Here is a 27,163-nt window from a genome sequence, read left to right on the forward strand (position 1 = left end):
TATAATTACAATGTAAACATATTGTAAAATACAAATAATCTTTGGAAATTAGGTGCATTTCTGTGACAGGTTTCGAGATCAAACTTCACAATAGTAATCCGAGTAGATGTTGTGAAATAGTTTAGTCCAGTACACTGCTGTTTGTCTGTTGCGCCAGTATTTGAATCCCATCTTCAGCAGAGCTAGCCTAAACAAACCGTTAACTATCACCTTAACCTTTTTGTCATTGCAATGTCATAGTAGAAATAGAATCATGGCAACATATGAGCCAACAATACAACTATAATCCCTCTAAACCCTCAATCCCAGGTCTATTTCTTTATAAAAAAAAAAATATATATATATATATATATATATATATATACATACACACTATTATAAAACTATTTACTTCTATTGACCTGCTTTCAAAATACATTTGTACAAAAAAGACAAGCAAACTTTGAAGCGCCTCAGGACGTCGACACTATGCTGTTTCCCAGCTTCTGTGATTTTTCTTGTCGAAATTGAAACACACATAATACTTTACTAGAACAAGGTTTGACTTAGTGAAACCTTGTCACACACACACACACTCACTCACTATGATAACACTTTTATTATTCTATCATTAAAAGTTCCATTCAGTTCCATTCCGTGGCCCTGCCAGGCAAGGGGTGTGTTGTTCTTCTGCACTGAATAAAGAACACCATACATGGGGGGAGGAGGTTATGCATACATCTCATATGTCATGTGGTGGCTCTACTGTTTCAGCAGAGAAAGTCAAAGGGCACAATAAAGGCTTTGGAGGGTATAAATAGAAGGTCATGCCTGCGCTGGGTTGAGAAAGGTCTAGGGTGAATGAAGTTCAGACTGCAGGAATGCCTCTTCAGTGCCAGCCACCCTGTCCACGCTCAGCACTTTAAGACTGTGGGGGTGTCCTGGGATCTCTGCTAACTACACGTTTATCTAAAGTGCGACCACGGTCAAGCTCAAATGTGGGTGAAAGGGGCATTTCTTTTTTGCTTCAGATTTGTTTCGATCAATCATGTGGCATGAAGCAGGGATCTGTAAGCGCCTACTTGGTGAACACAAACTCGGCCAGTAGTAAAAAAAAAAAGTATCTGTAAAGGTGTCAAATTAACACAGTGTAGAGATGCCACTGTAGAAATACACTTATTAAATTACTTTTGAAAGCTTCTTCCACTATAACATGCATGGGTAGATTACTGTGATTACACAGCTGATGTTATAAAAAAAATAAAAAAAACTGAAATGTAATTAAATAAAATTGATTGTCAGATTTTACACAAGACATATCAAAGTCAGTGTTTTATTTGTCATATACACTATATAACGCAGGGTTGTTCTGAACAGTGAAATACTTTTGGACATGGCAAGTAACAAATGTAGAAGGCATTAGATGATATCAACTTAAAGGGTCTCATAAAGGCACTAGGAACATGAGATATTAATTTATATAAATTCTCTTAGAAAATCAATGCTTACATTATCTGTCTATTATCATCTTACATGGTGCCTTCATACCAAAAAAGAAAGTGCGGCAAGAATCCATACAAAGTCAATGCAAGACACGTTTAGAGGCAAATTTTCGGCCAGAAAAATGTGTCAAGAATAGATGACTGGCATGACGCGAACAACCTAGTTAATGCGTATTTGCACGATTCTAACACTTTGCTCAAGTTGAAATTACCCTTCCAAGGATCCTGGGAGAGTTCGGACTATTATTAGTTGGACTTTCTGGCCCCCTCCTTGGTCCTTTCCAGTGACAATATGTGGGATGCAATAGTTGTTGTATGCCTAGGTGTCGCCACCGCACCAGAGATGTTTAGGGTGGTGGTTTAATACTTTATTGAAAACAGGACTCCCATATGGTACCTTTGTCGACGCTACACAAGAGCTGTGTGCGCCTACGGATGCCTCTGCATTGGGTTTTTCGACAAAAGACTCGTAGTAGGTTGTTATCTAAGCCCTGGTTGAGAATTAATTGGAGGAAAGAAACTTTGGCGTTCACAAGAGGTAAGCCGCTATTCCTAGACATGCACAGAGTATTGAAGTGTGTGCGATCAAACTTGCGCGAACATGTGGTGCAAATATTCGCACCGCTTTTGGTGTGAACACACATAAGGATGATAAACTATACGAATACACCTTCATAATTTTCAGACGGTTTTGAGTGCGTGCCATTCTTAAAACTTTACATTAAACATGAAACAAACATAACACTAGCTTACAGTACCTTCAAAATATGTATATGCAAATATAAACAAGATAACTTATAAATCGACATTGAGCCATCACATTAGTGCTATCAATAAATGCAATTTATAGATAAAGATTATAGATTCACATTTTGATAAATATTAAAGATCATATTACAGTCACACTGTAGAACTTCATTGGCTGGGCAGGGTGCTCTCCACACAGCAGTAGGTCCACTCCTGTCTCTCGTTGATGGGTAGGACATGCTGGTGAACCTAGTAGAGATCGCAGTAAACATTGTTCTTTAATGAGCCCCATCACAATCTTTTTTTATCTATCCAATATAACCATGATTAAAGTGTCACTCTTTTTTTTTTCAGATGCTTTTTTCATTGATAATCGAGTATAGAGCTTGCCCACGAATTCCCGGAGCAATGTAATAGCCCAAATTGCTTGCATTATATTGGCTAGGGTTGGTGTGAACGCTTCCAAATTTCCATTTTTTAACCACTAATATTGCTCAAAAAGCACCAGACCTCTGCAGTAGCATGACAAGGGTTCCTAGGGCTGCAACTAACGATTATTTTAATAATCGATTAATCTGTCGATTATTTTTTCGATGAATCGATAAATCAGATAAAAAAAATGTATATTTGTAATTGCCGCATCTCTAACCCTAACCCTGAACATTACTTCAAATTCACAGTGCAGACTAAAGTGTAAAAACACCAGTTTATTGCTCCAATGTCCCAGAATTATTAAAAGTAATATTAAATGATAGAAATATAAAAGATCATAACTGGGATAACATAAAAAAAACATACAATGTATGATATACATTTATACATGTATACAATATATAAGGGATGTCCATGGTTAACCAATAAGACCTTTAACCGGTAAATACTAACGGTTAAAAATAAATGAAAAAATCTTAATTTCTCTCAGATGACAGCAGATCGTTAATTTTTATTGATATTGATACCATTTGAGACTCCTTAAAGATCCAAGTCTATATTGATACTTTTCTATTATTTTGTTGAAATATAACTTGTATTATTGCTTTAATTGCTGATAAGATGATCATAGCTCAAGATAGGACGTTAAACAGGTCATAATTCCATCGTTACTATCTATTTTATATTGCTGGGAAAAAAAGTTTTTGTCCAAAATCTCAATTTTCTTTTTTTTGGTGTTGCATTTGAACACATCAATCATATTACTGAGACGACCTGAATACATCACATTTGACACTGTTTGCTACATTTTTTTGAGATAACTAGCTCTGTATCCTGCAGATTTTAACATAGATTTAAAAACTGGATTACTATTTTTAACTGACGGGACTTTCTACACCATCCGGTTGTGTGATTAGTAATGCTGCTTTTAATGACTGTTGATGCACGCGGTGCCAACTCCAAGCCCGTCTGCACACCGTCTGTAGCAGCAGCAGCTGACAGTTTTTGGTTGGACTAGACGGACGGATAATGAGTTGAAGGAGTTTTTTTAACCCAAAGACAGTGAAGCTACAACACTTTTATATAGGCCAACAGTCCAGTGTTAAGATATGACCAAAATACAAGCTGTGGTCGCTCACACTAAAGCTCGCTGTGGGCGTGCATTAACTAGGGCCCTATGAAATCCGCGATAACGAAAACGCGGACGGAATTGGACAATAAAAACGGAATCAACTGATATATATATATTTTTTTTTATTATTTTATTAAGCAGGAAAGTATTAAAAGTAACAAAGTTACAATTTAAAACGGGCCTGTCTTAGTAAAATTACTGATTTCCAGCAGGTTCCTGTTCTTCAGCACATATAACATGCAACAGGGACAAGGCACATCAGACGTCACATTTACAATATGCAGCGGAATTCGCCATTATTTTGGTGAAATTCAGTTTCGAGGGAAAAGGGAAACAACACAGGTGACAAAAAAATCCCCGGTCCACCACGCAAACAATAGGTCCCGCTCCTAACAAGAAGCCGAAGAAGAAGTTGAAGCGCCCGTAATTCGGTTCTAACCCCAAATTCAGAGCCGAACAATATCCAAAACACTTCTATCAATCAGGTGTTTTGTTGAATATGTCAACATACTATCGATTGGAAACGCAAAGATACGCGCGATGACCACTTGAAGTCCAAAATCCATATGAAAAACAATGAACGCCGTAGCCAGGGCACGCCCCTTCAAACAACAATTTGAGTTTATAAAAAAATAGTTTATAAGCACTTTAATATTTATGTCATGTTTTTACTTGAAGCACTAAAAACAGTGCAATGTTGTGATGTTTTAATAAATGTAGTCTTCTATCTGATTAAATTGTATTCGTTCGCACTTATTTCACACTCGTTCTGATGATTTTAAGTGTAAAAACTGAATTAATGAAAATTAAAACGGAAAAAACGGAATTTGGAAAGAAATAAAACGGAATTTGGAAAAAAATAAAACGGATTTCATATGGCCCTAATTAACCATGAACCAACCTGTCGGCAGCTTGCTGTAAACAGTGCCGCACCTACGAGGGACGTATCGCACGACTCAACGAATCGATGACCAAATTCGTTGCCAACGCTTTTAGTAATTCGATTTTTATCGATTCATTGTTGCGGCCCTAGTCCCTACACATAAAACAAAGCATCAACAACTTAGTTAGCGTAACGGGTGTTTATTAAAAAATACTTTTTTACAAGTCTGTGCCTTACCGGTAGGTCCATGTTTCCAGAAAGTCCACATAAGTCGATTACTGGCTACCGTAAAATATATAATAGAGGCGGCAAAAATTCAAACAGCCAAGTATCAAGAGGGGAGATTGTTAAGATACATTTTTTGGTGCCTCTATTAAATTATTTACGGTAAAGGGTAATCAACATATTATTATTTAATTATTTATTTTAAAGATATGCAAAACTGGTGAACTCATTTGTAGTGGTACATATTAGCCTACACTGTTGTCTACAATAGGTGAATCAAACTTCCTTTTTTTTTTTAAGATACAAACATGTGATTGCTTGCCAGTAGGTTACAACAGTCAGATATGCATTGATATATCCAGCCTCTTCTTAATGTTCAACCATTTACTTATCAGGCACAGACACAGAGACAGCAGGCTCAATCGCAGATGGGTTTAGTTGCATGATACAACCAACACTACAGGTGATATTACAGGTTAACAGCGAACAAACTATAAAGGGCAAGGCTGAACTTGCGGTCAAAACATGACAAAATATGTTCTCCCGTCTTGAGTAAATTTGTCTTTTGTCACAACTGCTATTACAACAACCAAACATGACACAATTCCTTTCACAGGTGTGTTACTAAATACCTCACACACACACACACACACACACACACACACACACACACACACACACACACACACACACACACACACACACACACACACACACACACACACACACACACACACACACACACACACACACACACACACACAGAGGTAGGAGTTTCTGCTCACCATCTTGGTTTTGGCTGGTACCTCCACAGCAAACACACTCATGCCTCTGCTGCTGCAGCAATTCTTGCTGTGCTCATTGTTCACGTGCACAGTCACTTTCTGGATGCCCTGCAACACAAACGAGCAGCAATGTGCTTGGGTCCTCTTGTAGGCAGTTGTAAGTTGTGACTTGGCTTTACAGGACAGAATGTTATCCACGGTATTTATGTCTCAAAATGTGCTTTGTATTTCAATTGATCATCCAACAGGTCAACATTTTGTTAAAAACCCAGAATTAAATTATATTACAGGGCTCAACACTTAGTTGTTGCCCGAGGTTCACACTCACACACACACACACACACACACACACACACGCTCCCGTTGCTAAGTGAATGGATACCAAGGCTACATATTAATTATAGCCAGTATAAAATAGCTACAGCCATAATGATTTGATAAATGCATTGCCCACATATAAAGTTCAAACTGGAAAGAGGTTGATTGAGATTGAGATCTCGGAAGGGGGAGATCACATTTAGTCAAAATCATGCGTTACCGATCAAACCCAAAACAACACCGATGTATCTATGTCCTTTGAATTTTTGGTTTGGGTAAGGCCATTCCAAATAATATAGTAACATTCAGGCAGAAGTCAGTGATGGTCCAGCCCCTCTCTACCTTGTTGGCCACGAGGGAGGAGATCCGGTGGTCCCCCCGGTAGGTGTACACCAGGACGTTGTCGTGGCCCCTGAGGGCCCGGGCCTCCCCCGCTGAGGCCACGATGGACTTCTGCAGGGCCTGGTTCAGCAGCCGGGAGCCCCAGTCCAGGCTGAGCGGCTGGAGGGACGGAGGGCAGCCCTCACAGTGCACGTCCATCTGGAACGGACACGCCTGCATATCCACGTGTGGGCGTGTGAGAGAGTAGGAAAAGAGAGTGAGTGAGTGTGTGTGAGAGTGAGTGAGTGAGTAAGTGTGTGTGAGTGAGTGAGTGAGTGGGTTTGTTAGTGAGTGAGGTCATTGGGTGGAGTTAATATGTGTCCTAATAAGAAACTGACCACCCACTTGTTCATGTCTTCTGATAAAGAATGTACTAATAGAAGATGCCATTGTTCCATCATGTCATACTTTCCACCTGTACTCAGCCTGCTGCTATTTGTAGTTAGTTGACTCAACTATTTCCTGTCACGTAGCATCACTTAGTTTTCTTACCACAACAACAATCTTTCTGAGTAAAATGCACATGCTTACTGACTACCAATTAAGACATGTTCAAGTTCTATATAGAAGCTGAAAACCAGTTTAATCAGTGGGAGTACGTCTAATTTGTTTCGAAACAGAGAAACAGAAATTAATACACATTATATTTTAACGGTGAACCGATTCACTTTGACAGAACTTAATATCTACAGAGATGGTTAAATATACGTGTTGGTTCTTTGCTGCTTGCCTCCACCAGTTCCAGGGCCTGGTTGTAGCCCATGGCCTCCAGGGTGAGCCAGAGGTCCGACGGGTCCCCGTCCTTCTCTGTGGCCTCCATGAGGTGCAGCTCCATGAAGCCCTGCCGGGTCAGCTGGTTCCTCCTGGTGTCAAAGGTCTCTGGTGCCAGGCGCGTGCCGAAGAGATAAACAAACAGACATGGTAGAAGAGAACCAAATGTGGCACCAACAGCTGCACTTTGAGACTGCATGGACAGGACAACGGAGACAGGAATATAATATGGAAAGAGAAAAGGGAATGAAATATATCATAAGACCACAGGTCTGATTGTGACCTCCGTCACCGCAAAGCATGTTGGTGATATTGTGAGGATACTAGTGGGTTATTATTCATCACTAAGCTAAAGGCACTCCTCTGTTAGAATGACTTGGGTTGTGGGGTTTGTATGCGTGTGTCACATTTGCACTCATGGAAGAAACCTCACAAACTAACAAAAAAAAGCAGTTGGACCAAAACAAAACAAAGCTCAGCATTGAACGTATCATATACATTTTCTCAGATTGGGAGGAAATGATTATGATCATTGATCACATTATTGTAGGAAAATTATGGGCGGGTCACCTTTACAGATAGCCCAGGCTTCCTCGTCACACTTCTCCCCGCTGGTCCTTAGCTCAAACAAGTTGTACTCCTCTAGGCTGATTAAGCCGTTCCCATCGAGGTCGATCACGTCAAAGATGTCAGACAGCGCCTCCCTGTGGCGGAGTGAACAATGACACGTGAATACAACTGTTGACCACTTTTCATTCAGCACCACCTTTCATGTATCTCCAGTATTTTGACAACAATTGGTTTTTTTTTTATTGACGAACTAGCTTACATAAAATAGTGTCATTATATCTCCCCTGAGAAAGGCCAATTTCTGTAAATAAAAAGTAAAAGGCTCTACACACAACATGCATGGGGTACAGAAATGACCATGTTGCGCACACACACGTCTCACACACACACACACACACCGGAGCGCCCTGGTAAGATCCAGCTCCCCACTGTCTGTGCGGTACACCAGTGGTTCTGGTTTGGTTGGCGTGGCCGTTCTTCTCCTCCTCCTCAGCCTGCAGCCGCTGGTGAAGGGCAGCAGGAAGTAGCTCCCAGCGGCAAGCTCTCCACGCCACACGTACCTCTGTTCATGAGCAAAAAGTCCACCCCAGAGTGTTTCAAGTCACTCATTTGAGTTTATTCAATGGGAGGAAAGGCGAAGGAAAGCAGTGAATTGGCATAAGTCAAAGCTTTAGGCTACATTTACGTGATGACGTTCTGAACAGAAGACGCAAAAGTGGCGTTGCGTCTTCATTTTTTATTCTGCGTTTAGACAAGCGTTTTCAGGAGGAAATCTGCGTGCATACGGTGACGCAAAAGTGTGTGGATTTCGATTGGGTATGCATGTCAGGCGGCTAGGTGGTGCTGTGATACACCATCACACAACACCACCATGTCTGAGCGCATGCGTAGAATCTTCCTTCTTCTCTTATCTGTGCCGCGAAAACCAAAACATAATTACAGATCCTTCTCTGTTCAGTAATACTATCTGTACATATCCTGTACATTTCGTGGAAAGACTCCTGTAAATTTATTAGAGCTGCCAGAGCAGCTTGACGGCCCGACGCATCGAAATAATCCAACCTGTTTGTTTATTTCCCTGTGCTGGGGCATGTATGTGACGTAAAAGCGTACGCGACGTGAGCAGATCTGAGCAGAGTTTTGCGTCTTGGCAGTGTAGACAGAAACGCTACGGCGGAGCGTATTCAAGTTTTCCACTCTGGAGGGTGGTTTCAGATTTTTGCGTTTTTAAGCCCTAAAAACGCCGTCACGATCTAAACGAAAGGCACTTCCGATAAAATATTTGGTGTTTTTTACCCGCAAGCGTCCTCATGTAAACGGGGCCTTAGTGGAATGTACCTTGAGGTTACCCTTTGAGTTGTGGGAAAGTTAAATATTGTGAAACCCAGTTTCACTAGAGCTGCTCAGTTGTCGTAATGGGGTAACACACAAGTGTTTTTTTTTTTTTTAGTGGGTTGATGTTAACTAGGGATGGGCAAAACACTTATTTTACGGGAATCAGTTCTTTCAGTTCCGTTCACTATCACGATTTGTTCGTTTTATTTGTTCGTTTGATTCGTTCGTTAAGTCAGATTACGTAATTTTACAGGGAATCTCACAGGTGTCTGGTCTGCCCCCCCCCCCCCCCATATACGTGACCATATTTTTGATTTATGTTAAAAAAAATAAAGAATCAAAGAATCAGTTCTCTTGTTTTGGGAATCAGTTCTCGTCGTTCACCTTCGGGATCTGTTTGTTGTGAAGGAATCGTTCGTGACTGACCCATCCCTAATGTTAACGCACTGGCTGTAAGTGCAGCCAGACCTAACCCCCACCACTGCTCGAAAAAATCGTGCACACGCACACTTACTTCTTCATCCCTGGCCTCTGTGAAACACACAAGGTTACATTCCTCTTTGCTTTGCCCTGCTGACGTTACGAAGATAGCAGTGTCTACCGTCATCCAGCTCCCTGAGGAAACCTTGTCTGGGAAGAGCAGAAAAATGACATGTCAAAAGGGTTATTGTGAAGGGAAATTACACCTGAATGGTCACAAGTTTCTGTTGAAGGAGCATAGCTTGAGATTATTTACGTTTGTACCACTAGCTGTCAACATGGTGATTGTGCAAAGTTTAAATGAATAATGAAATTATTCATTTAAAGTTTAAAGTTACTTCTACTGCAAACAGGGCCGGCGCTCGGCATAGGCGACCTAGGCGACCGGCAAATGCGTTGGGGGCGCCCTCTGGTGGCGCCCTTAATTAGTCAATTAAAATATACGAAAAAAACGGAGAAGGGACTGGATTTTACAGTGCCTGATAAAAAAATATATACACAAAAATCCCCATAACTTTCTTTCTCATTTATAGAATTGTATCCTGCTACATTTGGCCTGTTTAATATGAAACTGCCAATCTATCATCTGTGTCCACAATGAGAATGTCTATTTTACTATTGAATTACACACATGGTCAGCACTCTTCCAAAGCGACCAACAATAAATGGATTTGTAGAAACAGATCAATTAATGTTGGTCTTCATCTCACACACACACTTGTATAGTTACCAGGCGTGTGATGGCCCAGGCTGAGGGGCTGGATGCTGAGGTAGACGGACGACCGCTGGGGCAGGTGGAAGCGGTACTGCAGGGAGCTGATGCTGCCCTCCTCCTCCTCCAGGAAGAAGCACCCTCTAACACCAACATGCTGCCAGTTCTGGGGGAGGGGGCACAGAACTCACCGTAACCATGGTGATGTGATGATGAGAACGGGTGTGCTTGCTTGTACTTAAAAATTAAAAATGTTTGACCAAAATCAACTCTTTTCAGAGGAACGATTTATACTATGAAGGAAACAAACCTTTCCTGCAAACAAATTGAAGCGCCTTTGGATAGCCATAAAGTCCTTCGTGTGGTGGAAAGCGTTATTACACTGCCAAATATGCCCAGCATGGTCTACGTATTTACACTGATCGAGGTAATATACCGGCTTGATTTCACACCCCAATTTACCCTATCGGACCCTACCTATAGGGGGTTTCATTTTCATGTAAATGCCATTAGACACCTTTGCGGTCCAAGCGGCGGGACTTGGGTAGAGGTCTTGCTGCGTTGTCTCTACAACAGAGACAACGCAGCGATATCAACATGAGTAGTTCTAACTGGCGGGACGGTGAAATCCGCGAGCTGCTGTCCATCATGGGAGAGAAGGTGATAAAGCCGCATTTAACGAAGACGGGAAAGATGATGCGATCTACGAGAAAGTACCAGAGGAACTTTCCTTACCAAGCCGCGACCGTACGTATTTGGCAGTGTAAAAATGCCTTTTGACTAGCGTCGGGCAGGTCATGGTATTTTTGCTATTCATCGGTCTGTCCAAAAGAGGGCAGTAGTGTTCCGTTACATTTGAATAAAATGCGGGACCAAATCACCTACCACGGTCCCTCACAGGGAAAATTCCAAATCTTTAGTATTTATTTATTTTGATGAATACAGGTTATCACTCTTGGCCGACGATCATTTGAAAAATATCAAGCGGCTACTTTGGAAATATTTATGAAATCGTCCATTTATTTCTCATTCTGGAAATCCCTTTGTTCCCTTTTGTCTTCGATCGCGGTCGAAACGAGGCCATTATTTATAGACTGAACATAGAAACCAGGGAATGAAATTTTAGTACACGCCATCAGAGACGCATTAAAGGAAAACACAGTTAATGTGGACACACAGAAGAAGGACATTGAGGCTCTGGCACGGGGCTACAACCGGCCATATTTCCTCTTGGTAGACAAGTTAAATAAAGAAACATAGTAGTATGAAGTGCGATAAAGCACCATTAAGTACCATAAAGTATCATAACAGGGAACCTGTCACTGCTTTGGAAAAAAGCAATTTTCTCAGAGTATTTATCTTGGGCTGAGAAAAGTGTAACAGATCAAATCGTAACACTTTGGCGGTTTGTCCAGACAGTATGAGAGTATGAGAAGGAAATTGCCGCAGGCAACACGTCTGCTTCTTTAAAGGCCTCAGAAATGATGCCCCTACAGAGAGGTCACCCGGCCGACTAATACAGACCGCTGTCACAAACCCTGGTTGGGCCTCTGATTTACTGGTCGCTGTGAACACAGATACACTCCAACTCTTGCCCCCCTTAGCCTATTTGTAATTCTCATCCAATACAAAAGTGCAAAGAAATATATATAATTCTTGGAATTCCATTCAAACACAAAATTTGTCAACATTTTCCCTGTATGAAATAAAGTTTTATCCCAATTAGAAACATCACACCTACAGCAGTGCACAGGCACTGACACAATTATCAGGCCTGGCCATGGCAATAAAGGCGACAAACAGGTGATGGGGAACTTCTCTACAAGGCAATATCCAGAGGCGCACACACACACACACACACACACACACACACACACACACACACACACACACACACACACACACACACACACACACACACACACACACACACACACACACACACACACACACACACACACACACACACTTTCTCCTTAACGACACCTGGCCCTTTCCAATCTTGCTACAGTGCCTCTGGCTCTGAGAACGGCAGGGGGGTTGTTCCAGTTATTTATTTATCTGCTGCCTTCACTGGACTTACCTTTTGTTGTTGCTGTAAAGAACAGCAGCAGAGGTTAAGGAAAAGCAAAGTACACAAACCGAAGAGTTGAAATCAATACTGTGCTGTGGACACAATGTCCGGCCTGTTCTCTAGGTGAGATGGTTCTTAGTATTTTTAATGGTGGCATCAGGTGGCTGCAATAAATCCGCTTGTTTGTTTTTATGTAAAGACAGGGTTAAGATGTCTACTTTCTATTACATTTAAATGTAAAGGAGAGTATGGTTAGTATGGGATCTGCATGGCTGAAACAGGCACGGTCCTTGTGTTGTTCATGTCATTTTTTGATGCTTAAGTTTAACGCTCTATATCTTGCCTCCTGCTGTAACATCACAAGTTCCCAGACGCAATGTATTTATCTCCATCCATCTGCCCTTCAGTGGGATGGGGAGGTTTATCTGTAGAGAAGGAGTGTGGGACGGTTGCTACCTGTAACGCTGCGGGCTCCAGTGTCTTTCCACTGGCTTTTACGCTGCTGGCGGTCATGGTGACGCCGGTCGACGATAGGGACGACCGGCGGCTGCGTGCAGAGGAGACGCGGGACGGCGTTCGACTCTCTAGATCATTCACACACACACACACATTTGTACAACAGGAAAAGGACAAGTTGATCAGAAATCTCTGGTGTATCCGGGGGAAATTACTGGAAACCGACAAGAGAGTGGAGGGCCACGTAAGCCACAATGCTGAATTACCACATTTTGAAATCCATCAAGTCAGATGACTATGGTACATATTATGAGGTAAGCAGATCTACTTTTCCATTTGGGTGATGAGTTAAAATGGTACCATCAATCTTTGATATTGCGAGTCAGGGGAGCTAATTGTTTAACAGCTTATCGAATCAGCAAAGGTCAGTGCCATTTTCTATTCTTTCCAAATGTGTATCTAAAGTGTGGCAACGAAATGCTGACATTTCATGGCAACTCCTCATTAAAAACAATGTATAGTTCGATTCAAACTGAGCGCTTCGGTCATGTGATAATCCCACGCATCCAACCCTGTCCGACATTTTATTGGGCGGTTGGAAGAGGACCTGCCTCGTCATCCAGCAGTGACTTCCTGTACCAGTGCCCAAATATCTATAGCATTATCTCTTAAAGAGACTTGCTCTTACTTTCTCTCCATCAACCCTACTACAGCTATACTCCCACCCACCCCACGCCCCTCTCCCACCACACACTTCCCATCGCCTTCATTAGTGACCACTACACTGTTTCCCAATTCTCCTCTCTTCGAAATATCGTGGCTCAGGAGACAAAACAAATTAAGGCAATTTTTTGTGAAATACACGAAAAAAAATACGATCTGCCACCACACACTTCCCATCGCCTTCATCAGTGACCACTACACTGTTTCACAATTCTCCTCTCTTCGAAATATCGTGGCTCAGGAGACAAAACAAATTAAGGCAATTATTTGTGAAATACACGAATAAATATTAATTGAAAAACAAATATGTATCTCATGTAAGCCTGCTTAAGCCAAACATCTACTGCCCTCCTTAGACTATGGACTGTTCCTACACAGAGGAATTACTTAAACAAAAAAGAAAGATGCATATGCAAAAAAAACTGCCTTTGGCTGGTGACCTAGACCTAATCAAACTAACATTTTGAACAGATTTTGTTTCTTTGCCAACAGACAAAAGTGGAGATACTGGGGATGTTGCATCAGTTATGCTGTGAAACCGACTAGAGTGACTTAAATGTTGCGCAGAAGATGAATACAGTTGTCTAACCTTTTTTGAGTGCCGGGTCAGAATCTTGCCTCTGTGATTCCGATGGAGGCTGGGGGAGGGTTGCTGTTGTCGCTGTGGGTACTGCTGCTGAGGGGGATGCAGACGAGTACGTGGCACTCTTTGGATTGCCATCTATCTGGCTGCCAAAGTTCTGCCTTCTCATCTTGGCATCGGCCTCCAGCCTCTCGAGAGCCTCGGACTGGCACCGCTCTGCCGTTGTAGCCAGCATTCGGCAGAACTAAGGTTCCACCAGGAGTACACTCATTAGTTTGCTGCAATGACCTTGTAGGGCTTGTATTTTGCCCAATATTGTCATTGTGATTATCGATTATACATTCAATTTGTCAACATAGCACCCACGTGACATTGCAGGACTCTAGCCCCCTTTATGTTAAGTCCTTTGGGTCCTTTGATCGGTTACTGCCGAGTTGATAACATTGTTTGTTGGGGGCCTACGAAATCAGATGTCTATTCTTCTTATGCATTAATGGCGGCCTGTCACGATTAGGTGGAAATTGCAGTATGGATTAATATGCAACCAATTGTGCAGCCTTATCATATTATTATTTTTACCATAATGAAAAAATAGGTTGATAAAACCTGACTGATCTTCAACGTGAAAGATATAATCTGAGATGGCCTTAAAACAACTCTTGGATGATTTAAAAGTTTATTTGGAAGATTAAGGAGAACAACAATAGTTATGTATGACTGTATGCTGATACAGGAAATATCACACATATACAGGCTTACCTCTGCATAATCTAATTTGCTTTCTTTGTTGGCATCAGCTATTGAGAAAATGGCGCTGATCTCCTCAGCTGTCATCTTCTCACCACTCTGGAAGTTTGTAAGATACAAGCGTTTAATTGGTGAATACAAAATAAGTTGCTTGGATAAGAACGTAGAAAACCCCTGATTGTAATCATGTTTTGCTTCTTTTTACTAATGACCACCAAGTGTTCAAACGGTTTAATATACCCGTTCTACTCTTAAAATGGATAACAACCTATTTTATAATCTCTTTCACCACAAAATATGACAACAGTTAGGGACTTTTTGTGTTCAATAAAGGAAATTCCCAAATCAAAATGTAGTATCAGTGTCATTATCATGACACACGTCGGCATTTCTGCAAATGATCAAGGCTACTTACTGCTGTTAGGGCTTTTTCCAGTTTACTGTGCGATATAAAGCCATCTCCGTTTGCATCCATTCCTTTGAAAATTCTCAAAAGCTCATTTTCATCCGTCTGCTTTTCCAACTTGAGTATCTCACAGAAATCATCAAAATTGAGATTGGAAGTGGCTGGCGTCCAGTACTTGCTGAGAGTTTTAAGTGAGGGATTCCTTCCAGCCAATTGGAGAACTATAGAATGGGGGAGAAACACAGAAACATACAGTTGAGTTAGTTGACAAAAGCCGAAGCACAACGTTTTCAAACTGAGAATTAAAACCCACAAAAAGCGGGATGTAACAAAGGTGCATAAGTAAAGAGGATTTGCACTTGATAATATTATGTCCGGAGCCAACATGCTGCTTTAACAATATACATGGTGATCAACAACCTACTGGTTGTATGAATTAAGTTGATGCTCACGTAATTTTAAAGTCATGGATGGCTAGAGTTGGAGTTTAATTAAATGATTAAAATAACAAAACATTATTATATTAGTGATCGTAGAAACATGATAAGCGAGGATATGTGTAGGCTGAGAAACGAGGACCAAACATTAATGTAATTTACCACGGCATAACTGTTGTTTTGAAGTGATACTCGTCAAACTGGATCTAAATACAGAGATGTAGACAGCTCTACACTTCAGGTAGAAGGTCTCTTCATCAAGAGGCTGAGATGAGGCTGGAGAAAACATCCTAGGACGAACAAATACAAGTACGTTATAAAGACACTATTCGGTTTTCAAGCAATGGCATGACGTTATATCTCTTTAGTTATTTCCTGCAGTGGTAAGATGACTCGACATCAAGAAACAGAAATAAACACTAAAGGGCGACGTGAATTACCTTTGTCAAAACAAACACGTTAACATGTCTTACAACGTTTACCACTGTTCCGGTTGCTAGGTAATCAAACGGTGCACCGCACAAACTACACCGAAGGGGACACATTAAAACAAGGTTCCACCACTTCACCGTTACTGTTGTATGTGTATTTCTCTCTTATATTGTGGTTAAACACATTCCATAAGTAACATAACAGAAAATAATCGTATGTAGCATGGTGTTTCCCCCCCGCAAACTCCAAAATGACCGGGATCAACAACAGATAACAGGGAAGGAACGAGCCTCACGTCATGTTTTGGACGGATTGCCGGAGCTATGCACACGCGCAAATATCTCCGCGGGACTCTAAAAAATCGACGCCACTTCGACCTGGGTGGGTTTACGTCCTACGTCACTCGCTATGGGTTTGCTTGTGTGTGCGTACTGCGTAGCCGTTTGTCTCAGGGATCTGTGCACGAACTCCCTTGCACTACAGATTACGAGCGTCAGTGTCATACGCGATGGAGGGTGGGTGACATTCCTACAGTCTGTGATGATAGGCTATATTTCTACAAATGACTTACTATTACTAGCGATTAACATGACGAAACAACACGAACTAAGCTAACATTAGACTATAGCCATACCAGATAACGCCATACCAGCTAACCCTAACTATTTATATTAAACTCTGAACCATTTTGCAACAGGCAACTGTGTGTTGGTGCGTCTTATTGCTTCCCACGTCTGCGTCTGCATCTTTCCCACTCCTGGCTCATAGTTTCAGCTTTTGTACTGTATATCAGAAATGATCACCCTGTACCACACTGCTGACTTGTTGATGTTTTGTGAGCACTCACGCATTTCTCTAGGTATCTTACGTTTCCTACTGGAGTCATCAAAACTTTGGACTTTGTTATTGTAAGAAATATTGTGTTGCAAAAACACTTTGTGTCTTACCCTTATGGTGCGGCCACACCAACCGCGTTACTCGCGTTCGACAACGCGAGTACCGCGCCTAACCCGACGCTTGACCAGTGTGTGGTGGTTCAACGCTCCAACGCGTCAACGCGCCAACGCAGCTAGATGAGTCCATTGTCCATGAAAGTGAACGGAGCGTTCCCTCTTCGTCATAACTATCAAACCAAACATCCTTCACATTCACTGAGCGAACATTATGAAAGTAAAATGCACATTTCTCGCTAGAAATGTTTCCATAAACGCATTTAATGGCGTAACTATGTTACTATTTCCACCCAGAAGAAAAAAGAAAGATGTCGGCCGTATGCTTCTGTGCAAGCTCACTACTCTCTGCCAGTGACGTCGGGTCAAGCTCCACGCTGATTGGCTACCGCGGCTAATCGTCACGCGTTGGAGCGTTGAAAGTTCAATTTTCTGAACTCCGGGCGCTGGTGCGTTGGGCGCGTTACTGCGTTTACGTGCGTAATTACGTGCAACTGCCGCGCCCAACGCCCCCAACGCAACGCTTCAACGCTTCAACGCGTGTACCGCGCCTAGACCAATGGTTCCCTATGCAAAAATGCCGATTTTCAACGCCCCCAACGCGAGCAACGCGGTTGGTGTGGCCGTACACCCTAACCTTAACCCCAGTAACATTTCTTCATCATAAACTACAAGTTACGCAAAATGGCATACAAACATCCAGTCCAATATGAAAGAAAAAAGCTAGCTTCATTAAGGAATCGAACCCCTTATCCCCGCGTTAATGAGTTGTTCTCTGACCACTAACCCATCAGGTCTTACTTAGTACATGCGATTCAAGAGTTAACCACTTGACAATCTTTAAACTTCGGTTGCCTAGAAATTGTAAAGACCGTGATGTGTGTACATTGTGCGAGCATCCGTCACTCGCGATGTGTGTGCAGTCCAAAATGAAAGAAAAAACCTTGCATCACTAGGGAATCGAACCCCCAATCATCAGTTGGTCGTTGGTAACTGTAAACAAAGAGATCGCATTTTGTTTAACTGCTAACTAACAAATGGGTTTATGCGTTCACTGAACAAAGATTATGGAAATAAAAGACCACTTTTCCATCAGAAAAATCATCAGAACCGTTATTACCAACCCATAGACACTAAAGCCAAAACCTTTCTCACATGCACACCCATCGCGAGTGACGGCTATGCGCACACATGCACACCCATAGCGAGTGACGTAGGACGTAAAGTCCCGCCCAGGTCGAAGTGGCGTCGATTTAGAGAGTCCCTTCTCCAGAGGCGGCTAAAATGTCAAAATAAACCAAATGTATACTTCGTTCGATTGATCCTTGGTCTCGTTACCCTGCGTTCACACCAAAAGATGCAAAAAGTTGACGCGCGTCGTGATCCCATTCAAAGTGAATGTAGAGACGCGTTGCTGCTTTGCTGCCGCAGCATTTGCTGCCGAGAAAACGGGCAGCAAAACTTGATTTGCGGCGCGTCAAAATCTGATTTGCGGCGCGGCATGCCCGTGCCCGCTGCCGGGCACGGGCGAAGGGCGCGTTCACGTATTTTGCGGCGCGTCAAATGCTGCTCGAGTTGAAATATTTCAACTTTTGACGCGCCGCAAACCTTTGACGCGCCGCAAAACTTGATTTGACGCCCCGCAAAACTCAGGCGTCAACGCGTTCGGGCAGCAAATGCATCTTTTGGTGTGAACGCAGCACATAACTCGCAATTAATCTTATTTTCTAAATATGCCGTAAGTAATTTGTTTAAGATAGTTATTCTTGACAAATATAATAACAAGCCCCGGCCAAGACAGAAACATGGACGTTATTTTTTTATTTTTTTAACGTTATTCTCCAAATGTATTAGGCTACATTTTATTATACAGTTTGACACTACGAATAGGCTATGTACTTTATTTCCCTTTTGTCCTGTTATAATTCATAATTATAGATTGTAAATACCTTGAATGACATTTGCTATCTGCATATTGTGCCAAAGGTAGTTTCGTTTTTGGCTACAAATCATGCACTATTCAATTTATATAGCTTATAGGTCAACAATCTCCCTTGACCCCTATTTATGGAAACGCTGGCATAGGGTGTGATTGAACCTTACTCCTTTACTTTAGGATTCTGTTGTTGCATATTGCTAAAAGTACTCTGATTTCCCTACCAAACTCACTGTGGCCTTTGTTTTTGAATAGGGCTAAAAGAGCACTTCGCTTTGAGTTAGTTAAAAAAGTATTTGTAAGTATGAATGTCATTACGATAATATTTTGGGGTAAAGCAGAGAAGCAAGACAACCTATTGTTTTTGCACCTTTCTTTTATTATTCTGTCATGGGAGTCTATGGCAGCCAATAGAACGCCGTGGTCAAAAGTTGTGAAATTTGGCTCACTGATTCAGGACAGTTCCATTATCCCATGGAGCTAATTTGAGGTCGTTAGCCTATCAGCTCTAGCGCCACCAACAGGTCAAAGTTGGATATGCATTCATGCAAATAACTTCTGATCCATTTATCCAATATTCACAAACAAGGTATCATTGGAATCCTTGGGCCAAGCCGAGTTCAACGCACCCTATGACGTCATTTTGCGCCATGATGGATCTTCCGCCATCTTGGTTTATGTCAAAAACCTTCAAATGTATCTCCTATCCCAAATTTTATTCAATAATTTCGAAACTTGGCACACATGATCTTCAGGCCATGCTTGACAAAAAACATTGAACAGATTTTTAAAATTCAAAACCATTTGGCCGCTACATCCAATCAAATTTGACGGCAAAGCCAAATAGGAAGTAAGCCAATTTCTCAGCAGCCCTTTGGCATAACCAAACTTGGTACATAGACCCATGACATCATCATGGGGACACTCAATGAATTTGGTGACCATTGACCTCTAGGGGACGCTATAATTAATAAAGATGTGTTTTAACTCCTCTCTCTTCACATGAGTATATTTCAAACTTATTTTCAATGTCTGGTGATACTCTCAGACCTCTTCATATAGCTAATAAATTATTTCTCATGGCAACATCAGAATTTGGCCGCCATGTTGAAAGTTGTCAAAATCAATAGTACAGATCCACAGGCCACAAATTGTTTCCAATCCTCATGAAACTTGCCATATGATCTTCGGACCAAGCTGAACAAATCTATTAAACAGCTTCTTCAAATTCAAAATTGTTTGGCCGTGACAGCCAATCAAACTTGACGGCAAAGAGGTTCTCAGCAACTCTTTATCATATCATAGCCAAACTTGGTACATAGACTCATGACATCATTCTGGGGACACCCAAACAATTTGGTGACCTTTGACCTCAGGGGGACGTCTAACAGGAAGTGAGCTCATATCTCTGCGAGGCCTTCATGTATCCAAACCAATCTTGTCTCATAGTTTTATGACCCTATCCTGTTGATATAGTAATTGATAATTGGGCATCATCAACTTCTATGGGGGCTTTGTTAGCAGCAAATCTATTCCAACCCTTAGAAAGCAACTTCAATGTATTTTCATTGTGATAACCATTTGCCAATAGCTTTCATTGTAGCTGAAATCACTGAGACGGTCATCATTTAGCCACCTAACCGATTATGTCCAGCAAAATTAGTTTATAGAGTCCTATTCTGCTTGACCCCCACATTGCTGCTCGCAGCTATATTTTTAGTTTCATTTTATAGTGGTTAATACTTGAAATGTTATTGTTTGTTTAAATGATACTAATCCGCAACAAATACAAACTAAAGCCATTAATGCAACTAAATGTTTTTGGAACTGACTGAAAAATGGAAAACATTATTATGTGACACGACATTTAAAACTGACGCATTAGTTCGGTCTTTCAGCGTGAACCTCTCAAATCAGCTGCAGCAAATGAAGACAGGCGCGACATCCCCGGCCCGGGAAGTCTTCTGGCAGGTTGGGAGAGCCTTTCATTACGGATGACTTTGAAGATGTCCACCATATATAATCAAATCACCTTGTACTCGCTTCTCACAGTATCATTTCAGATGCTTGTTGGTTTTGTGGCTTTAAGTGAGAAAAGACACACGACAGGTGTCTCAAGTAATTAAACAGAAAAACAAACAGAAGAGACACACAAAGCAAAGGAAACCGTCTGAGAGAGTAGGAGATGCCCCTCTGCAATTCATTTGTTTGCTACACAATGGTTTCATTACGTTTCCGATATTACGGAACAATTTCTATAATCAACAACATCTTACAATTCAACTTATTGTGATTGTTTTTCCCAGTCTCTGTTAATTATGAAAGTGTTAAACTTAAGGGTCAAACTGAAGAAACACCAGATTTGAACACAAGCTGTGTTGTCTTGGTGTTTGGCTAAAAGCCATGTATACATATTTCATACAATTTCTAGGAATCTTCTAGGAAACCAGAAAAACAAATGTATCGAGCATTAGGTCTATTTTTATATACAATGTCTTATTATTTTTTACTTGTTCTCCATCCGCAGGCCAAAGCGCTCATGAGCCAACAATCTTACACAGAGATGTTGAAAAGTAAGCAAGACAAACATTAGGCTGCCTTTTGTTATACATGCTGTTATTGTGATTGGCCGGGTGACGTAAATAAATGTGTGTCGGAACACAAGGGGTTAACAAGAGTCAGCCCGCTTTAGTAGTTGTTATATTTCAATTGCCACACTCTACTGACGGTCATAATGACTTATCAGAATTTAATGGCAGGAGACACAGAACGAGGGCCATTCTTAACTGGCTAAATGATCAGTGATTAACATAGCACTAAAAATAGTTGTATAAGAGCACTTTAACACAAGAGCCATTTCCTTAGCCAAGACAGACATTTGGTGTCTGCTCTATCCATCAAATCCATTACATTCTATATTCTAGTTCTTTCCTCAACAGTTCACATGAACTGTGGTCTATGATACATACTGCAGTACTTGTTTGACCAGGAACCCTGTAGCGCTATCCAAGAAGAGAAATACATTTGTGTTTCATGAAAAGAATACATGTATGAGTTCACAGTACAAGCTACTATAGAATATATTTAAATCTGTGCTTTAATATTTTCCCCTTTTATGTTAAATTGTTATGGCTTAGAATTGAATAGATATTTTCCTTTCTTTGGGGTTTGGTTAACTGATTAGTGATTATGTCTATATCAATGTTCTAGATTATATTGATCAAATGTGCGCTAACGTTCTGTAGTTTCCATTGGCTCTTTTTGTTGAACCAGACTGCACACCCTGACATCACAACTCGAATAATCGAGAAGGTGTGGCGTTCATCAAAGCAATGAAACATCTGGAGGAAATAGTAGTGAGTAACATTCTTTCTGTTGAGTGGATTTAACTTCAGAGAAATATAAGATATTGAGTCTTTATCGTTATCTTAGTATGATGTTAACTCTGGACGCCAGTATTTTAATTTGTGAGCAAATGGCAGACCTAAAATGGATACTGAGAGTGATCTGATTTTATTGCTCCTTTTTTAACCTCACTTTTACCTTCCGAAATTCCTCAATAATTTGACCTAATCCTTTGGCTGGGGCCTAATATTGTCCTGTGTTTTAACAGGCAACAGAGGGCAACACAGAGCTGCAGAGCTTCCTTACCGCAGGCTCTGTTGATTGGAAAACTGAACTGGAAAGAAACAGACAGTTAAGTAAGTATACAGTACAGAGTGACTGCAATTTGGTCAGCATTGGCAATGACAAGTCAAAGTTATTTCATACATATTGGATATCAACAATATCTTTATTTATATATTATATATTATTTAGTGAGCTGAATTGAATGTTGCCATAGTATACAAGATCAACAAGTCATGATGTATCTATCATTTCTAAACACAGTTTAGTTTTTTTTTTTTTTTCCCTCAGCAGCAGGTTAGTTAATATTGTAATATATAATGTATAATGGCGTTCCGTACTTCCAGCTTCCAGGACAGAGTTGCAGACGAAAGAAAGCGGTTCCCACCAAAGCTTATATAAAGGTAAGGTTCTGCCTAGCCTTATCTATCCATAGTCATCACTAAACAAAATAAAATGCACATATTGCAATTTGCCAGGCTTGAAGGACATTAAAGAACCTCTTTCAGATCAGAGATAAGGTTTTCACAAGTATAGAAATTAATTTCCTTTTCTTTCGAGAACTTGTGTAGAATGCATCCCTTTTTGTAGGATGCAGTTATGTGGACATTCGTAGCCTGGAGGGGCTCTGTTATACATCATTTCATCCATTAGCTTTAAATAATGAAAAGTTCTGCTGAAGCTGCTCAACAAAGTATGCTACAGTCCCAACTAAAGTCGCTCAAAGTAAGACAATGGTTTATCGATAACCTCCTTCGACATGTGACCCACAAAAAAACGTATTGCTCCCCTTATTATTGTTGTGAATGGGGACTCTTAAGAATGAATAGATATAATATAACATTTATTGCACCATCGGTTGTTGTGTTGACAGAATGCATCTTTGCGCCAGAAGACACTGTGATCATAAGGCCTGGCAGACATCCAGATAGAGCCATCGTAATTTAATTTGCGCGCCCTCTATTTCTTCTAGGCCTCTCAGCGATATCACTTCAATGGAGACTTGTTTACCGCTTTAGATAATCGTTGGCTCCGAGAAACACAACATTTTTCTTACGGTTACACAAACGAGTCAATGAGCAGATTTCCCAGGGATAGAATTAATTTGATTATTTTAGTCACATAATGCCTCCAGCAAAGCCATTCTTGTGATCCAATCACATAATGGGGACTTGTGTGACACTGAATGGAGGACATTGTCTGCAGTCAGGCTTGTTTTCGGATGAGGTTGTTAGAAATTGTTTTAATTAGTTCTAGTGAGACTTGCCGACATACGTGTTGCATTGTGGATCCCCAACCGCAGGAATGTCACATTTTTTATCACATGGTGCTGCCATGAAATGTATCAGTGGTGTGTAAACCTCCTTACAACAACAGAGCTCCAAACACCAGGCCCTTCGTGTGCCAGGGTGTATTTGAACAGAACAGACATTTGTGGGGAGGATGAAGAAGCAGACGAATCATGCTGTTATGGAACACTATCTTACGTGGAACAGATTATTTTTCTGTGTTTTTTTGTTTGTTGACATTCTTGACAATTACCGTGTGTGTGCGCAGTGCAGAATAGGCCTGAATGTACAAATATTGAGTAATGTGAGTAATGAGCCTTTGAGCCAGTAGTTACATAACTTTTTTTCCGTTATTTCTGATGTGCCATTGTTTTATTATGTTGTGGCATTGTAGGGATTATTTCAGCCACAGTTTTTTACGCAGCAGTTATTAGTGGCTCCCATTAAATCGATGGGTCATGTCGCTAATTCTAACAGACAACACAATCCATTGCAATTCACGGAATTGCCAGACCCACACTCCACTATTTGTAAATGTAAATGCATAAAGGCTTGGCAACTTGCTAAGCGAAGTCGATTACATATAGTAACAGGATAACTGATTGTTTGATTGATTTACCCAATCATTCACTCTCTGGGTAAGTAGGAGAAGCAAATTCAAGTTTGAACCTCCCTCCTTTCTTATTTTGTTGAATTAATTTGTCATTTTAGGTTGAAGACTATTGGAAGGTACATTTTTTTAAATTAAAGTAAGACTCATGCTAATTTTCAAAGGCAAGCCTGGCCTGATGTAGTCTACCAATGTCTTTGGTTAGTAGTTTAGTTTAGTTTAGTTTAGTTTATTTGTTTATAGTTTTGTGGACAGTCCCCTTTGAGAAGGAGCAGCTTTAGCCGATTTGGCTTATTTCCAGCCGCTGGTGTTCCTTGTTTCCATTATATGTTTCGGATATTGCTTTGTCAAACTCTTCGCAAGGAAAACCCTCCGTAATTCTTCTCCTTACGGTGGTTCTTCTTCTGCTCTTCTTCTTCTTCTTCCTCTGGGGACTGTTAATTGACCACCTGCTCAGGACAATCGAACAGCTCACATGACTCAGGGTGAGGTGGCTGGAACTGGCCATCCTTAATAACCCCAGAGGCTCAATAGCTGAAGGCACATTCCTCAAAATTGCTGCATGTTGATATAGAGCCAATACACTTGAGTGAGGAAGAGTATAACTTGAATAATGATATTGAAATCAGTGCCATGGTTTTAGATTTTTTGATGCACTGAGGTTACTAATCCTATAACATTTTAGAAAGAACTCAGACAGCCATCTGGTGGGTTAATTGGATCTGTGGCTTTATGTTCATGATGTGTTTGCCAAGCCTCCACATCGGCCAGCCTGCCGATGCACCAGTACAGAGCAGACTACCCTATATAGAGATGGATAGATGACAGACTGAGGTTTAACTGAGCCTTATAATGAGCCACACAACAGAAGAACACCATACTACTGAACTATACGTTTCTACGTATTGCTCAACAAAGACGTGTCAACTGTCTAGGGTCAGGCGATTTTGTCCCGATCTTGTGATTGTGATTGACAGATATCAATTTAATTCATATTCTGTGACGCCTAAACTAAAACAATAAAGCAATTTCTGTGTTGTATTGGTTTGTAATTCGATTTTAATGTTGCGTGTGTGCAAAATTAGATTTATTCATGTTTTTTAAATTATTATTATTATTTTTTTTTCTATTTATGGCAACCTTTCAAGATGAGCAAATTGAACAGGTCAAAATCGTGATTTAAAATATACAATTAATTGTGCAGCCTTACACATACCTGCAAACTAGTCACCTTTCGGCGAAATTCACAGTTTTTAACTCAAAATAGTGAATCATGTAGATCCGAAGAAATAAGAAAATGTTGTCTTTTCCCTTTATTTTCTTCTGGGAGTACACCAGAATACGTAATTTACATGTTAAAATAGCAAAATTGTCTGAGGGGGGGGGGGGGGGGGGGGGGGGGGGGGGGGGGGGATGCCCCCAGACCCCCCTTACAACTGTTTAGGTTGTCAACCCTGTATCCCATCCCTGATGTAACGACGTCCGATCTCCATTAAATAACTATATGGGTAAATGTCATAGTGATGTACCCAAGGTAGTCATTAAACATATGCAACGTAGCGTTACACTTTGTAACACTTTGGCTGTATATAGGGGAATAACTGCCATGTTGTACGAATAAGACGCAAGGCTTTTCACCTGATCATGGTATTACTGTAGTTGAAATCAATCTTCTTATTTTTTTAAGTTTGTTAGGCCTCATTGTCCTCTGCCTATTGGTCAGGGCCCAGGGGCTGCAACTGCAACTCTTAACTCGTTAACTGGTGTACGCATCAGAAAGTGGGAGCTAGAGGTCCAGCAAGTCTTGTTGAAGAATGTGTTGGAGAATTACAGATCCCATGAGGAACATTTTAACCTCCAGCACGTCTCCTCCCTCATTCCCCATCATCACCTCCTTTTCCTCGGCTGCTTGTCTCCTTCACCGCCACTATGGTGCTCCCTTTCGGCCTTTTCTCCTGCGTTTGGACTGGCCTGCTTTTGTCAAAGCGAGAGAGCAAAGATTATAGCGCTTACGGCCTCCCCGAAAGGTTAACAAAAGTTTCGCTAAGCATTCTTGAGAAGTCACTTTTGGAGCGCAATCAGCTTCGACCCGGCATAAATCCTCCAGGGTGTAGAGCAGGCGTTCCAGAGACCCACGGCGGCCCTATGTGCTGATGAGCACAGAATTGAAAAAGAAAGGCCATAATAATTCTGAGGCAAGTTTTCCCCAGGCGCAGGTATTGATTATTTGTGTGTGGTGAGAGATTTGGAAAATTCAATTAAAGGAGTTGTGCAAAGGATTCATAAATTCTGGCCCTGCATCCCAACGCCGATACACTGTTACGTTATAAATCAATGTAGCCCGTCACAATATATTTTCTTAGGAGCATAAAAATAAATAACATTGAAACATTTCTGCTTACTGCAGAAACAAATTTATTCTCGACAAAGCCTTTTTTTTAAGTCAGGGCTAAGCACTGACTCGGGCACAGCTCTGGGTCTGCAACGCATTTTTATTGCAATTTCTTTTTCCATAAGAGAGTCCTGCACGATAAGAATTTTGTGATGACAAAATGAGGGTAAAGGGCTCTGCTCAGCAATATAAAAATTGATCAGGCCACAGATAGGCTAGGACCATGTCGGCCAAGATTTGTACGTCAGC

The 27,163-nt window shown here is 41.1% G+C and overlaps 1 protein-coding gene across 1 annotated transcript; it reads right to left on the minus strand.

The window, feature by feature from the left end:
- Positions 1–365: 365 nt before the first annotated feature.
- Positions 366–16,413, minus strand: efcab7 (EF-hand calcium binding domain 7). Its single transcript, XM_056603714.1, has 14 exons — positions 16,119–16,413; positions 15,841–15,968; positions 15,251–15,462; positions 14,848–14,934; positions 14,095–14,332; positions 12,783–12,910; positions 10,271–10,418; positions 9,575–9,690; positions 8,124–8,287; positions 7,726–7,859; positions 7,115–7,263; positions 6,346–6,558; positions 5,686–5,793; positions 366–2,477 (listed from the first exon to the last, which is right to left on the minus strand). The coding sequence occupies exons 2-14, from the start codon at positions 15,965–15,967 to the stop codon at positions 2,397–2,399; spliced, it is 1,905 nt and encodes a 634-aa protein (XP_056459689.1). The 5' UTR covers position 15,968; positions 16,119–16,413; the 3' UTR covers positions 366–2,396.
- Between the last annotated feature and the right edge of the window lie 10,750 nt (positions 16,414–27,163).

This window comes from Gadus chalcogrammus, chromosome 12, assembly GCF_026213295.1.
Source record: "Gadus chalcogrammus isolate NIFS_2021 chromosome 12, NIFS_Gcha_1.0, whole genome shotgun sequence".
NCBI classification, from domain to species: Eukaryota; Metazoa; Chordata; class Actinopteri; order Gadiformes; family Gadidae; genus Gadus; species Gadus chalcogrammus.